The following is a 15,638-nucleotide window of genomic DNA, read 5'->3' on the forward strand; positions in this document are numbered from 1 at the left end:
TGGCTGGATCTAGACATACGGGGGAGGAGTGGTCTTCTGTGCTGGTGTGTTGTTTTGTGTTTCAAAGCGTCCAAAGAAGTCATTTAGGCACTTTAGCAATGTGATGTCACTCTCACAGGTCCGTGGTGGGGGTTTGTAGTTTGTGAGGGTTTGAATGCCATGCCAGAGACACTGTGCATCTCTGGTGTTGCTGAAGTGTCCAGATATTTTACTGACGTTTTGCCTCCCTGATGCCGCGGGACAGGTTGGCTCTGGCTGTTGTTAGACCTGCGGTGTCACTGGCCCTAAAGGCTGCATCTCAAGCCCGCAGGAGCCTGTGAACCTCTCCTGTCAGCCAAGGCTTCTGGTTAGCACGAACAGTGATGGTTTTACAGTGAGTGACATCATCAGTGCATTTAGCGATGTATGATGTGATGGCCTCAATATATTCCTCTAAGTCTATGTGGTCATTGTAAGTGGCTGCTTCTTTGAAAATGTCCCAGTGTGTAGTGCTAAAACAGTCTTTCAGAGCATAGGAGGCCCCCTCTGGCCACACACGTACCTCCTTTTGTGTTGGTCTGATGGCTCTCACTCTGGGTCTATAGAGGGCTACCGCATGACGTCACCGCGCCACGAGATTTTGTTAGGCGCCATATTGGAAGACCAAGTACATGCACTCACAATATAAAACAAAGTACGAGTGAGAGTAAAGTGACACGATGGATGATAATTCTGGTTATGTGAGTACATTACCAGCTGCAGAAAGGGCACGGTATGTGGAGAAACTGGCTGTGATAGATGATAAGACTCGCGGCAAGGGAGAATGGAAACATAAGGAGGACCTGACACCAATTCTGCCATCTGTTTGCTACCCGGACATTGTAAACTATTTGTTGTTTACACCCAGTGCCTACACTCAGTGTTCGAACTATGCCGATATTTTCGGGGGGTCCCTTTTTTTCCCTTGGGGGGGGCTTGCGCTTGTCTCGGAGCGCGGATCTCCAAACACATGAGAAGCCTATTTTACGCACATATCACGCGGACTCCACACCTCCACACACGCATCGCGTCTGAAGTCATAACTCATCAGGGGAAATCATGTCCGCATTGGCATGTTCAAAAAACAACCTCGCGTCAACAATGATACCACACGCAAGGAAAAAAAAAAAAAGTCAGGCTACTCAACAACCAACCTGGCAGCAGCAGTCGTTGTCATATCGGTTTATTTTATCTTTGATGTAAACACAACACTTCGGATATGCAAATGCTTCCCATTACACACGATTGCTATGTCAATAAACATCATTTTGCCAATATTTTAGAGACCCCCCAACATTTCCCAAATCATGTTTTCAAGGGATCTCATGTCTGTTTCAGGGGATCTCGGATCCCCCGAGTACCCCCGTAGTTCGAACACTGCCTACACTGCTGATGACTTGAAAGCCTACAAAGGGCTACAGGCTTACAATTATGTTGTTAGTGGCTTGGTTCGTGATATTACAGCTGTTATTAAGAATAACCTACACATAGTTATGGCCAAGGTAATCTTGTTGATATTTATCTTTTAATAATATATCTTTTCAGTTGAAAAATTAATACTTTTTGTTACTATTAAGGTATCCATAATTTAGGTTAATTTATCCAAATTATACATATGTATTTATGATATATGCCTACACAACAACTATGCTTTATTTATATAATAGGAGGGACAGCAAGCCCCAAACCATCCTAAATTATTATTATTATTATTATTATTATTATTATTATTATTATTATTAAATTGTAGAAGTCTGGGAGGCTTGCTCCTCATACAGTTATCAACTTGGGGCCAATTTAGCATGTTTTAAATCTGAATTTCTTGCGTTTGCTTACCTCAAAGTGTCCGCAGATCATGCACAGACTTATTCATTATATCCACAGTTTTTTGCCAAGTCTCACACAGGTTTCTTTCAAGTCTACTGTTGGGCCAATAAATCATAAATAAAACAGCTCAGATTTGTTTGTTTAAGTCGTTTGCCACTCCACTTTATTCTCGTGAGTTCACATACCGCTGCCGTTATTTCCCCCTAATCACGAGTTTGTTGGTCTTCCAAAATGGCGCAGGGTCTGTTTACTTCCGGTTTCGGGTGACGTCAGTGAAAGGGGTCTATATGCAGGTCTCAGCATGATGGTAATGTGATCAGAGAGACCCAGGTGGGGGAGGGGGGAGGCCTTGTAAGCTCGTTTGTGAGTTGTGTACACCAAGTCCAGTAAGTTGTCACCTCTTGTTGGAAAGTCCACATGCTGATGTAATTTGGGCAGTAAAACCTTTAAATCTGCGTGATTTGAAGTCACCTGCTGTGATTCCAGCTTGTAATGTGACAAAACAGGACAAATACCAAGGGGGATGAATACTTTTGCCAGACATTGTAGTTATGGAACGTCCAAGAGACAGGTTAGATCCTGTTCTCACTTCTGTTCCATCTGCAATAAACAGTTGTCCCCTCACCAGTCTCTCTCTCTCTCTCTCTGTGTGTGTGTGTGTGTGAGTGAACTTAAAGCGTATACTCCTGAAGACTTTCTCATGCTGGGAAACTTTGCAAAGCACCATAAGTGTTACAGAGAGCTGACGCTTAAGACTTCTTCCATAAATGTGAAGTAAATGTCTCCTAACAAAAGCATCACATTTTTCTCACATTTTTTATTATACCCCCACGCCGAAGGACTCCCCTCCTTCGAACGGACGGACATATGAACAGACAGACAGAGGTAAACCAGTATACCCCCCCGTATACTGGTTTACCTCTGTCCGTCCGTCTGTCCATATCTCCGTCCGTCTGAAACACCCTTTTTCTCAGCAACCACAAATCATAGCCACTTGGTACCATACTTCAGCTTGTGGTTCTATCCCAGGTAACAATTTTACGTAGTAACTACATACTTACAACGTTGTGGTTTGGTAGATGTTACGTAGTGTTTTTATGTAGTTACTACGTGAAATTCTGGACTACCAGCAACGTTTTTACTACGTCGTAAAGTTACATAGAGAAATTACGTACCCACCACTTTCCCACTACCTTCTGGGGACCTTCCCCCTATACTATGGATACTTTCACACTCATATGGGCACATTCTCACCATCTTACATTTTCACATCCTTTCCACTATCTTACAAAACCAGAGTAGTAATATGCAGAAAACTTGTAAGAAGCAACAATATTTTGCATAGTCGGTGCATTTATTTCAACAACAAAAAAATAGCTGCATCAGCCAGGTTAGGTTAGAAATGTGAACCGTGTACTAGTACACTTGACAATCATAACAGGTTATGTGTTGTAGTTATACAGGTAGTCGTCGACTTACAACCGTCTGGTTATGACTGGCAAGTGTTTCCCAGCTGAGCTAGCTGAGCTCATGACGGAGTGCGTGAGGGAGCGTGAGAGAGACTGCGCATATGCCTGGAGCTGGGGCGGAAACTGTTGTACGCGGTGAGAGGCGCTGCCAGGAGCTGGGGTGGAAACTGTCGTACACTCGTACGACAGTTTCCACCCCAGCTCCTGGCAGCGCCTCTCACCGCGTACAACAGTTTCCGCCCCAGCTCCAGGCATATGCGCAGTCTCTCTCACGCTCCCTCACGCACTCCGTCATGCAGTTTCCGCCCCAGCTCCAGGCACATGCGCAGTCTCCCTCGCGCACTCCGTCATACAGTTTCCGCCCCAGCTCCTGGTTTATGAAACAAGCAAATCCTCCTGCCAGTCCGAGCGCTGCAACAGCTGATGATGACGTAGACGACCCACAGCCGAGCACCAGTGATGCCAGCGGTCACTAAATTTTGTATTTTGCTATGTTTTACATTTGTATTTTGGTATGTTTCAAACTAAAATGTTTTCTATTTTTCACACCTGTATTTTGTATTTTTTGTTTTGCACATATTAAACGAACTGTACTGTACGCAGTGTAGTATGCAGTGTTTGACTTAAACCAAATAATGAGCCAAGGTAATTAAATAAGAAAATGTTGATAAAACAAGACTTTTTAAGATGATTACAATATCATTACATGTCACAATATACTTGCGTTCATTTAACATAAACCGATCTGGTCGCAAGTCAGCCTACGACCAGTCAGTCGTAACCAAACGCAGTCGTAAGTCGACGACTACCTGTATATATAAAACTGTATGTACTAGTACAATTGACAATCATAACAGGTCATGTGTTGTAGTTTCACAGGATGAAATAGAAGATTAATACATGCATTACCTGAATCAAATGTAATCATGAATATGCAAAGGAACTTAAAGGAATTATTCTGCACTTTTATGATGGCCACTGGTCAGATATTACATTACACTAAAATGGCATAAAAACCTACAGAGACTGACTGCAATATTTACACACATGTCAACCATTATTTTTGTTCTGGCTCTAGAAAATATTTAATGGTGAACCAGTATTCAGTAATTGAAATTCTAGCAGTGAAATAGCTAACAGCTGTCTCTGGTTTCTGAATCAGATGAATGGTGGGTTGGTACAGTAGTTGTCTCCTTAGTTGTTGCAGCCACAGCAGCGCAAGCCTGCAAATATAATTATAATCAATGATAAATTGGGAAATCCTTGTTTACCATTATGTGGTCAGATTAAGTGATGTATGTACACACAGAATATTTGCAAGAGGCAAGTACCTACAGACAATTCTGCACAATTTCATCTACATGCATCAGAACCTTTCTCTGATAATCTATAAAAACACAAAAAAGGAAATGGTTAGTGTCATGGGCCACATGAAAATGAGTGAGCATTATGCATTTATGAATTAAAGACATACATTTAAAAAAATGGTTGGATTTTATGATAAAATACCACACATCAATAAGTAATATTATTAGTACTGGATGTCACTACACAGGTATTCAGACTGACAGATCACAAATGTAAGTCATTTATTCAAGTAGTGTTTCTGTCTTTTCATAAAATGATCACCACGCGCGCATCATCCCCCACAAACAACATGGCGCCGTGCGTGCTTTCCTGCGGTGGAGACTCGGACACTAACATTTATTAAAATAAACATTTAACGATAACATTTGCATATAATATATCGTCAGACTTAATCACCTTACATTCACATAGTGACAACAATAGCAAGGGTAACATTTTTACCTTGAAAGATTCTGTCGATCAAAGCTCTCCAATTATACCGAAACACCTTCCCTTCGCACAAATAAAAAAAACAAAACAAAACTGGGAGGCCGGAAGTCGCTCCAACGGGTTTTGAAAGACCGATGCGATCCAGAGCCGCAAATCGTGATGGGATAGAAGTCAGCCAGCATAGGCCCTTTTCCCGCCAGGTTCACAGGGTGGAGGGGGTCACGGGATGGGGGCAGGGATTGGATTGGATTGGACTGATAATTTCTACGAAAAGCGTCGGTGAGCGGCCTGAAGGCGCCCTGGAAAATGAAACTCTACAAGTTCATTAAGTGAATTTGAGCATATTTTGAATAATTTTGCTTGCTTCAAGCTTTCTGTTGTGTTTACTCTTTTATACCCCCCCGGTCGCTGAAGGGGGGTTAAACCCCTCCTCCGGATCCACCCCTGTGGGTCACAAACATTAAACATTTCTCAATCACACATCACAGGAATAGAAACAGGCTCAAATCACGGGTCACGGAAATAATTTGTTGGCAATCACAGATCATGTGAAAGTCCTCCCCTTCAGTTAAAGTTTTGTGTGTACCGAACATGATTTTGGATTAAAAAAAAAATACCACTAATAGTTATATTAGAGGGCAGATAAACTGATAAGACAACCTGCAAAATCATGAATCTACGAATTTTTATTTCATTGAAATGGCCTCATTCAGTGCTATTTTAAAGTTAAAATACGATCAATTCATCAATAGACCAAGATCACATTGTTAATGTTATTCATAGAGACATACAGCAAAATGTATGAAAGCAAATTATTAATACATCGATCATCAAATAGAAAATACACACAACATGTAGACTACATAGTAGGACATACGTCACTGGATGGTCGCCAGATAACATGTCCGTTAGGTATTACCACTACGTTGTCATTACATATTACCACTACGTTGTCATTAGGTATTACCACTACGTTGTTGTTAGGCATTCCCACTATGTTGTCATTAGGTATTACCACTACATTGTCGTTAGGTATTCCCACTACGTTGTCATTACGTATTACCACTACGTTGTCGTTGCGTATTGGCACGACGTTGTATTAGGACGTGCCTACTATGTAACGACGATGCATTTCCCTGACATTACCAAACCACTACGTCGTATATACGTTGTGTTTGCTGGGTATACCGTGTATACCGTTTTCAGGTCTGTCCCACATCGACTTCCCGTTTACCGACTGAATGTATTTAAGAAGCACATAGCGTGGATTTACAAAATTTTCAGAACCCTTTTCTCAGCAACCACAAATCACAGCTGCTTGATATTTGGTACCAAACTTCAGCTTGGGGTTCTATACCGTGTATACTGTTTTCAGGTCTGTCACACATCAACTTCCTGTTTACCAACTGAATATACTTACGAAGTCCATTGGTAAAAAAAAAAGTCCAGGATCGAGAACACAAACAAGAGATGTAAAAAGAAAGAATGCTATGCTAATGCTTTACTAGGATGCTATTTGAAATCCCTGGGGAGAACACTGCTCTTTACTTACTTGTTTCAGGGTTAATTATTTGTTGAAGTCAACATTCATAATAAGTGTCCTATTCCATCGATTGCTTGCATTCTGATATAAGCGAGAGCGGGGGTATATGTAAGGGAGCAGTAGCTCACAGTTGAGCTTGTTTAAATCTGTTTATTATTAGTCTTGGATTATGTCGCGCATCGCTCATGTTACAGCTGGAACTACTGAGTCATGCTGTTATGCAAAAATAATGCACACCTTCTGACCAATCAGATTCGAGAATTCCACCACACTGTGATATGATTTAATAAAAAAATATACTGTCATAAATATAAACATGCAGCACAATTGGAACATTTAGAGCTCGTATATCACATTAACAAACTGATTTCTTCAGGGATTGTTTATTTTCAAATATTGCGTATATGCAGAATATAGTTTGGTATTCATTTATGAACAGTAATGTAAAAGGACCTGGGCTCTATTGTAGTGTTTCATACAAATCAGTAAATATATGATCAACATCTGTGGCATGTTTTTCTTTTATTCAGCTGAACAAATGTTCTGGGAGGTCATGCAGCTACGGAAGGAGATGTCATACGCCAAGCTTGGCTACTACAGAGACGAACTGTGATCGGTCAGCGTTGGGAGAGGAACAGAGGAACACTTGTCTCAAAGAAACACGCAGTGCAGGCAAGGAGGGTCTGCAGTTAATAAAGTAATAAAGAAGTGTCACAGGGACCAGTTCTTTCCTCGCATCTCAACACTCCACCACTGTGTGTGTGTGTGTGTGTGTGTGTGTGTGTGTGTGTGTGTGTGTGTGTGTGAGAGAGAGAGATTAGCTGTCTGTTTTCAGGTCCTTTCCTATTTAAAGTGCAACATATGCTGCTGAAGTTCCGATTACCTGAGTTCAGTTTGTGTATTGATTGCTACATGAAGGAGAATAAAAGAAATCTATGCTGGGTTTGGATTTCCATTCTGTATGTTCTAGAAAAGAAAGCCTTTCGCCCCAACTAATCAACTCCTCTTGAGCTTTCAGTTCATTCTAAATTTAGCTAGTGGCGTGTTGCTGTGTGGTTATGTGTGTGGAATGTGCTGTACATTTTGTTTTTCTTGGAGCTGTCTGATCAGTTATTTGTGTATTTTCTTCCAAATTTCATCACTCTTTTCCCATTTTGATTTTTAGTGCCTTTCTGGAACGCCGAATAAAATTGTATACCTCCATCTATTGTTTACCTCTTTGTCTATGAAAAGCCAAATATATTTCACCTTCATGTTCTGTTCAGGCCAAAATAACCATTTATCTCATCTTGGATGAAGTTTTTATCCAAACCAACTTATGACTGAGACAGGATACAGCTGAGCGTAAAGGGCATTGTTCAAGGACCCAACAAAGGCAGCTTGGTGAGATTTGAACTCCCTGCCTTACAGTCTAACCCAATCCCTTATTTCCAAACTGATAAGTAATTTACACCACAGAGCTCAGTCCTAATGAACACCTCTGTTTAACTGTTCCATGTTTAACTGTCTAATGGCTTTCTAATCGCACTAATAAAATTGTCCAAAAATAGAGCTCCCCTAATCCGTTTGTGGTTTAACTATGGAAAAGATGAGTCAACAACCTTTTCAAGTACTTTGAAAATTTGTAGTTGTTTACCCTCTAATAGGTATGACGTTTCAGCATATCCTGTTACCATGGGTCTCTCAGATTTGTCCTGTGTTTAGTGGTGGCCAACAATTATGCTATAAGCAACCAAATATTTTCAGATATGCCTCGGCACTTTCACTGAATCGTGACCTAGAATCATGATCATGCCTTGACATTTGGCACTCCAACCTACCTACCAGACTAAAAGTAAATCTCTTCAAGTCAACCATCAGCTTGATCTTAATGTACAGCTCCGAGACCTGGACCCTCAATATGCAACTTCATAAATGCCTTGATGGCTGTTACACTAACCTCCTGTTCAGGACCTGTCATGGCAGTCCCATCCTATGATCACCTGACAAAGCCAAGCTCTCGCCTTTCCTAACAGTGTGCACAATTTAAGGGCCACTGCTATCGTTCAAAACATGAACTTATTTCCGAACTTCTGCCCTGGAGGCTCTACAACAGGAGCCACCTCACCCACAAACCATCTCGAGGGACACTAACATCAACCTATCAGAACTGGGCTATGTAATGAGAAACCCTGACTGCTGGTGGGACATTATATGAGGAATCTCAGCCACTGCTGAACAATGATGCCTTGACAAACTTTTTTTAGTGTTTTGGGTTTGTATGGTGGCAATAACACTTAGCCCTTCCCGTGGGTTAAGCAGCAGAGCATTGGGCCAGTTCTGTTCCTGCCGCAATAACACTGCAAAGGAGTTAACCTTTTCTTCCTAGAGGGTTTACAGCTGTTTTCTTTTTTTAAATTTACTCCCAGGTGTCATCATGCTGATTATTCATTATATTTCCACATAGGAAATATAATGAATAATCAGCAGTATTTCCGTAGCCTGCAAGCTTCACACGTTACTATTTACACTGTGCTGTAACAAAGGCTCTGGGAGTGCGTGTCGAAGATAGTCACAGCCAATTTGGGTTTTGATCATTGTTCGTCACCTATCCAACACCATCAAAGCAAACAATTTACAGGAAATTATGAATTTAAAAAATCATGAAATTGGTTACTCTGCCCATATGGCTACATGCGGACACAAACAATAGGCTGTGTTGACTGTTCTAAGGACATGGTGGGAATAGTAACTTCATTATTTTAGTGCCTTTAATTATTGTCGCTCAAGGTGTGCATCAAGGCACACTCCTTTGATGGTGCAGATTTAGCTGTAACAAAATTAACAAGAAGAGAAGGATTAGAGCACAGTATTTAGCATCTTGTACCCATTTCCTCAAGTCTTCAGCAACACAAGAAGGGGAAAGTAGATAAGTTCATATACTGGGGACCTTTTATAGGCCACTGGTTACAAAGTGATGACTTTGCTGTTGGTACTCAGCAAGGCAATGAGAATTCTCACATAATTCTGAAGTGAACAAGCCTGGCAGACCAAAACAAGGAAGTAGATGTGAATTTTCAACATGTAACTTGATATGATTCTTAATTCTCTATTTAACATACAAATGTGATTTTAGAGTCTGGAAATTTTGAGCTGATGTTAACCGTTGGAAAGAAAGGTGTTCAGTGATTGAGCTTTGTCAGGGTGAAACCAAAAGTTGTCCTCTTGCTTTCAACTCATGAATGTGCACACATTCATATGAACACCGTCTATCAGGGGATCCCCAAGCATGTGAAAAAATTGTTTGAATGTAATATTTAAAATGTAGATTAGATAATTTAACACATTTTTTTGGTAAATGTATTGATATAAAATCTAAAGAGGTGGTGTGGGTCAATGAGACAGCTATTGCCAAGAAAATAAACTTTATTCAGAAAATGCTCATAAAATGTTGGAGTTTGGTTGAATAGATGGTCATTTCCACAACCATAAAGGTTGTCAACAGGAGCCACGCTGTTTCATTAGACAGATCAGAGACAGACTATATCTCTGAGATGTCATGGCTCTGTTTGCTTTATAAGACCAGACTTAGATAAACAACTCTTGCCGCCAGGTTTTCTACAGCAGAGCTCTTTCCCATCTAATCCAGGCCATAAAAACTCCACATTTATGACCCTGTGCAAGGTCACCAGCCCCTCCTGTACGTATACACAGGTGTACGCCTGCGCAGGATAGACAGATGGAGTTTGCCTCAGAGATCACTGAACAAAGTACGTTAGATTCAACAACAGCCGCCATTTCCACTGAACTATGTAAATTCACAATAGAAAATATTTAGCAGTTGAACATTACATAGACCACCGTCTGCCCGTGGTGTAAGTAGGGTATGTACCAGTGTCTGCAATGATGTTGGATTACACTTAATTGAGAAGCTGACTACAGAATCTGGAAACTTTCTTGTGAAGAAACGGTGAGATTTGTCTTTAAGATGATCAAATCTACATCTTTCGGCCAAACGGTTTTTTTTTTTTTTTCAATTATTTGATTAATCAAATTCTTCATTTTTCATTGACACAATGCTTTTTTGTCATGTTTTTAATGCCAACTTTTGGTGTTATATTTGTTTGGTGCTATATTTATTTTCATTTTGCACAACATTAGTATCAGTGTAGCCATTCATTTAGTGCTTTCCTTTATTTGGTTTTCTTAGCTTTACAGAAATATAGTGTGGGGTATACACGTAGTACTCATAGCTGGTGAATTGTTGTTCATTTGCACTAAAGTGATTTCCTTTTAAAGGGGGTGGTGTCATCTTGTGACTATTATGTTTCCAGGAAACAGCTTGTATAGTCAGTTAGGTTAAATTATTGACTCAGAGTCTACTAAAGAATCAAGAAAATACAAACTTGAGTGTGGGACAGGTCATCGCAGGCCAAGGTTCCTTCCAATCTAGAAAGAACTAGGGATAAAATGTAAAAATAAATAAAATAATTAACAAACAAACAAAAATATATTAGTCCATCAAACTACCAAAGGTATGTTAAGTGGAACTCCATCTAGGGTTATGTTATGCAAAATCAAACCTTCCAGGTGACATTGTTCATAGACATATGGGAAAGACAGGAAATTCCACAGTGATGAATCAAAGTGTGAATCATAAAAATGAATAATCTTGGTGAACGCAATTACCACAGAGGACTAACAATGGAAAAACATCTTTAAATAGCTGGCTTCAGAAGGTAAAGGCTATATACTGACTAAACAGCTACATCAGAAATGTGATTTAACAGTCTAGAATTGGTTCTTCAATTTTATTTGTTGAAAAGGGTTATTTTTGCAAAGCTTTTCATTGGTGTTCAATGCTGTTCTTTCTTTCAGTTATATATTTCATTATTACTACCAAATGAGCAGAACTATAAGAGCTATGGACTAAATAACTAATACAAGAAGTAATGTTCTCCTTATAAAACTATCCTTCAGAGATGGATTAAAACCAAATGGGGGAAGTGAAAATTATTGAAATCAGTTGTATTTCCAGTCATAGAAAATGAATCAGAATATATTGGAGAAGATTCAAAGTTCTGTGTAATTGATGGGCATCATCAACACCAGTGAAGAGAAATTTAACATGTTTTAGAAAGGATATAAATACTGTATAATTTAACCAAAATGAAATTGAGAAATATGGGTGGTACCATGGCGCAGTGACTAGTGTTGCAACCTCACGGCTCTAGACTCACAGGTGTGATCGTGAACTCAGGTTACTGTATGTGGAATTTTTGTTCTCCCGGTGTCCATGTGGGTTTCCTCTGGGTTTTCTGGTTTCTTCCCACCTCCCAAAAACCTTCAAGTAGTTGGATTGGTGATGATGTGTGAGCACCATTTGTGTGCATGGTGTGCCATCCAGGGTGTATCTGTACCTCACTCCCAGTGTTCACAGGAGGTCCCAGATTCACCTTGACTGTGACCAGGATAAAGTGAATTTCAGAAAGTGAGTGAGAGAGTGAGTAAATCAAGACTATTCAAAAGAAACATCACATAAGTCCTGATTTTTTATTTTTTTATTTCAAGCTACAATATTCACTGTCTCACTAACATCAGGAATTAAGATCTGTAGAGAATTTTTACACAGTCCACAGTGAGCAAGCAAACATCATAGAAGGACTGTGGATGGTAAAAGAGAGCAACTGGACTTGCTTGAAGATTCTTGAAGACGTTTCACCTCTCATCCGAAAGGCTTCTTCAGTTCTGTCTGACTAGTAGGGAGTATCAGATGAGCTTTTCATCCATGAGAGGATAAATACCTGATACTCCCTACTAGTCAGACAGAACTGAAGAAGCCTTTCGGATGAGAGGTGAAACGTCTTCAAGAATCTTCAAGCAAGTCCAGTTGCTCTCTTTTACCACCCACAGTTACCATGACCTGGATGACTGAGAATCTTCACAGACATGTTTCCACACACTTTGGGATGAGAACCCTTCGACTGGTGCGGGAGTATGAGAGGACTTCCAGAAAACTGGCAGATTACAGGAACCACCTGCGTTTCAACTTGAGATGCCGACAATCCAACATTATCCCCACTAGCCTACGCCTGCATTCAACGGTCAAAGGACACAGAGCTGAAATAATCCTCCAGAAAGCCCAGAAGCAGCTTCTCAATGAGAGAGTGAGACAAGTACATTTCACCATCGATGCTCTCCAGAACAAGACTGAACTGATGTTTGAAGAGTTGACAGTACTTCTTCCCAGTGAAGTTTTGGAACGAGTCTCTGATTTCGCAGAGAAGGCACAGATTTCACAACATACCAAAGGCAAGGAACGACAGATGCACAAATTTCAAACATTGCTGTCTAAAACCACCTCCTCCAGTAAGACAGAAGTGCTGACTTGGAGGAAGAAATCTGACCAGGCTACACAACCGGACATAGAAGAGAAATGGGTGAAGAATTTATCCGACAGGGTACTCACCCAACCAGAGAAAGATGTTTTATCCAAGGGACTTAACTTTGCAGTTTCACCAGAGCGGATACCAGTGGTAGATCTCATCACAGCCACAGAGTAAGCCATCAGAAACAACAATCTGACCAACACAGAGGCAGAACAACTTAGACTGAAGATATCAGCTGCTCTGTCCAGTGCAAAAGCACCCCCCTCCAACCTCACCAGCCAAGAAAGGAGGGCTCTTACATTGCTTCAAAGAGACCGGGACATCACCATCCTTCCTGCTGACAAAGGGAGATGCACAGTGGTGCTAAACACAGCGGACTACCACTCAAAGATGACCAGTCTCCTCAGTGACACAACCACCTATGAAACCTTAAGGCGGGACCCCACCAGTTGTTATAAAAAGAAAGTTGTTAGCTGCCTGCAACAACTAGAAAAGGACCAAGCCATCAACCGATCTCTGTACTACAGATTGTACCCTGGGGAAGCCGTTCCTCTCATATACGGACTCCCCAAGATTCACAAGGAAGGAGCTCCACTCAGACCTATCATCAGCAGTATAAACTCGGTCACCTATAACATTGCCAAACACCTAGCCACTATCCTGGCTCCTCTTGTTGGGAATACGCTACATCATGTCAAAAACTCCCAAGATTTTGCTACTAAAGTTGCAGACCTCAAACTAGACTCAGATGAAACCATGGTTTCTTATGATGTCACTTCTCATTTCACCTGCATTCCCACCACAGAAGCAGTTGAATCTGTTAGACAACGACTCCTTCAAGACAACACCTTACTGGATAGAACAAACCTCACCACGGACCAGATTTGCACCCTGCTTGACCTCTGCCTGACTACCACTTATTTCCAGTTTAATGAAAGTTTCTACAGACAGAAGCATGGATGTGCCATGGGCTCACCGGTGTCCCCTATTGTGGCCAATCTTTACATGGAGGAAGTAGAACATAAAGCTTTGACCACTTTTTCAGGAGTTGCTCCCAGCCACTGGTTCAGATATGTGGATGACACCTGGGTTAAAATCAAAACCCATGAAGTGGAAGCCTTCTCTAAGCACATCAATGCAGTGGATATCAACATCAATTTCACTCGGGAGGACGTCAGTGGGAATAATCTAGCCTTCTTGGATTGTGATGTACACATTAGACAAGACAGAAGCCTTAGCATCGAGGTCTACCGGAAACCCCCACACACAGACCAGTACCTACTCTTCAACTCTCACCACCCACTGGAACACAAATTGGGGGTCATTAGGACCTTGCAACACAGGGCTCAAAACATCCCTACAACGGTAGAGGGAAAAGAGAAGGAGCAGAATCACATCAAGAAAGCACTTCAGAGCTGCGGGTATCCCAACTGGTCTTTCTTCAAGAGTAGAAAAAGGAAAATAACGGACAAGGAGGATAACAGGAACAAATGCAAGAACATTGTCATTCCCTACATTTCTGGTCTATCTGAGAAACTCAGGAGGATCTTCTACAAACACAACATTCCGGTACATTTCAGACCCAGTAACACCCTGAAGCAGAAACTGGTCCACCCTAAGGACAGAATATCCAGACACAAACAGGACAACGTAGTGTATGCAATTCAGTGCAGTGAGGAATGCACGGATTCGTATATTGGGGAAACTAAACAACCGCTCCACAGGCGTATAGCTCAACACAGGAGAGCCAGTTCCTCAGGCCAGGACTCTGCTGTCTACCTTCATCTTAACAACAAAGGACACTCATTTCAGGATTGCAACGTACACATTTTAGCCAGAGAGGATCGTTGGTATGAGCGAGGAGTTAAAGAAGCCATTTTTGTCAACCTGGAATGGCCATCACTGAACAGAGGTGGGGGTCTAAGACATCATTTATCAGCCACCTACAATGCAGTCCTTGGCACACTTCCCAGACAGCTGAATGCACACCAAAACCCAGCTGTTTTCAGTGACTCACAAGAGGACAGAGAGAATCAGCATTCCATTGATCACCTTAACGGGCAATCCATTGATCACCCAAACGACTCTCGAGGCCGTTTACATCCAGCCCCCATTGACCCACACCAACAGGATGACTCAACGACACCTTAGATGAGCTTTTCATCCATGAGAGGATAAATACCTGATACTCCCTACTAGTCAGACAGAACTGAAGAAGCCTTTCGGATGAGAGGTGAAACGTCTTCAAGAATCTTCAAGCAAGTCCAGTTGCTCTCTTTTACCACCCACAGTTACTATGACCTGGATGACTGAGAATCTTCACAGACATCACAGAAGGACATGTTATACATGAGATCAATCAATTAAATAGATACAGTCAAATTCATAAATTCCTGCTGCATTGGAATAAAAAAAAGTAGCTGTCCTGATTCTGTATGGAGAAGAAACACTAACCAGACAGTCACCCAACATTTACAGCAGGTGAGAAATCGTTGACTGTTTATACTCCAGACAGGAGTCAAGCATCCATCCATTATCTGTAGCCGCTTATCCTGTTCTACAGGGTCGCAGGCAAGCTGGAGCCTATCCCAACTGACTATGGGTGAGAGGTGGGGC

The 15,638-nt window shown here is 41.3% G+C and overlaps 1 protein-coding gene and 1 long non-coding RNA gene across 2 annotated transcripts in view; one reads left to right on the forward strand and one right to left on the reverse strand.

Annotated features, from left to right (window-relative positions):
- The window catches only part of rab3ip (RAB3A interacting protein (rabin3)), a 111,511-nt gene extending 103,654 nt beyond the window's left edge, over window positions 1–7,857 (forward strand). The window contains exon 12 of the mRNA XM_060902770.1: window positions 7,185–7,857. Coding sequence (XP_060758753.1) covers window positions 7,185–7,267 — 83 coding nt within the window. The 3' untranslated portion in view covers window positions 7,268–7,857. The remainder of the gene's footprint in view (window positions 1–7,184) is intronic.
- Window positions 4,296–5,206, reverse strand: LOC132869550 (uncharacterized). The gene is made up of 3 exons (XR_009650984.1): window positions 5,124–5,206; window positions 4,650–4,701; window positions 4,296–4,537 (listed from the first exon to the last, which is right to left on the reverse strand). It is a non-coding gene; the product is annotated as an uncharacterized LOC132869550 (long non-coding RNA).
- Window positions 7,858–15,638: the final 7,781 nt, after the last annotated feature.

The sequence above is a fragment of the Neoarius graeffei genome, chromosome 21, assembly GCF_027579695.1.
Source record: "Neoarius graeffei isolate fNeoGra1 chromosome 21, fNeoGra1.pri, whole genome shotgun sequence".
Lineage (NCBI taxonomy): Eukaryota > Metazoa > Chordata > Actinopteri > Siluriformes > Ariidae > Neoarius > Neoarius graeffei.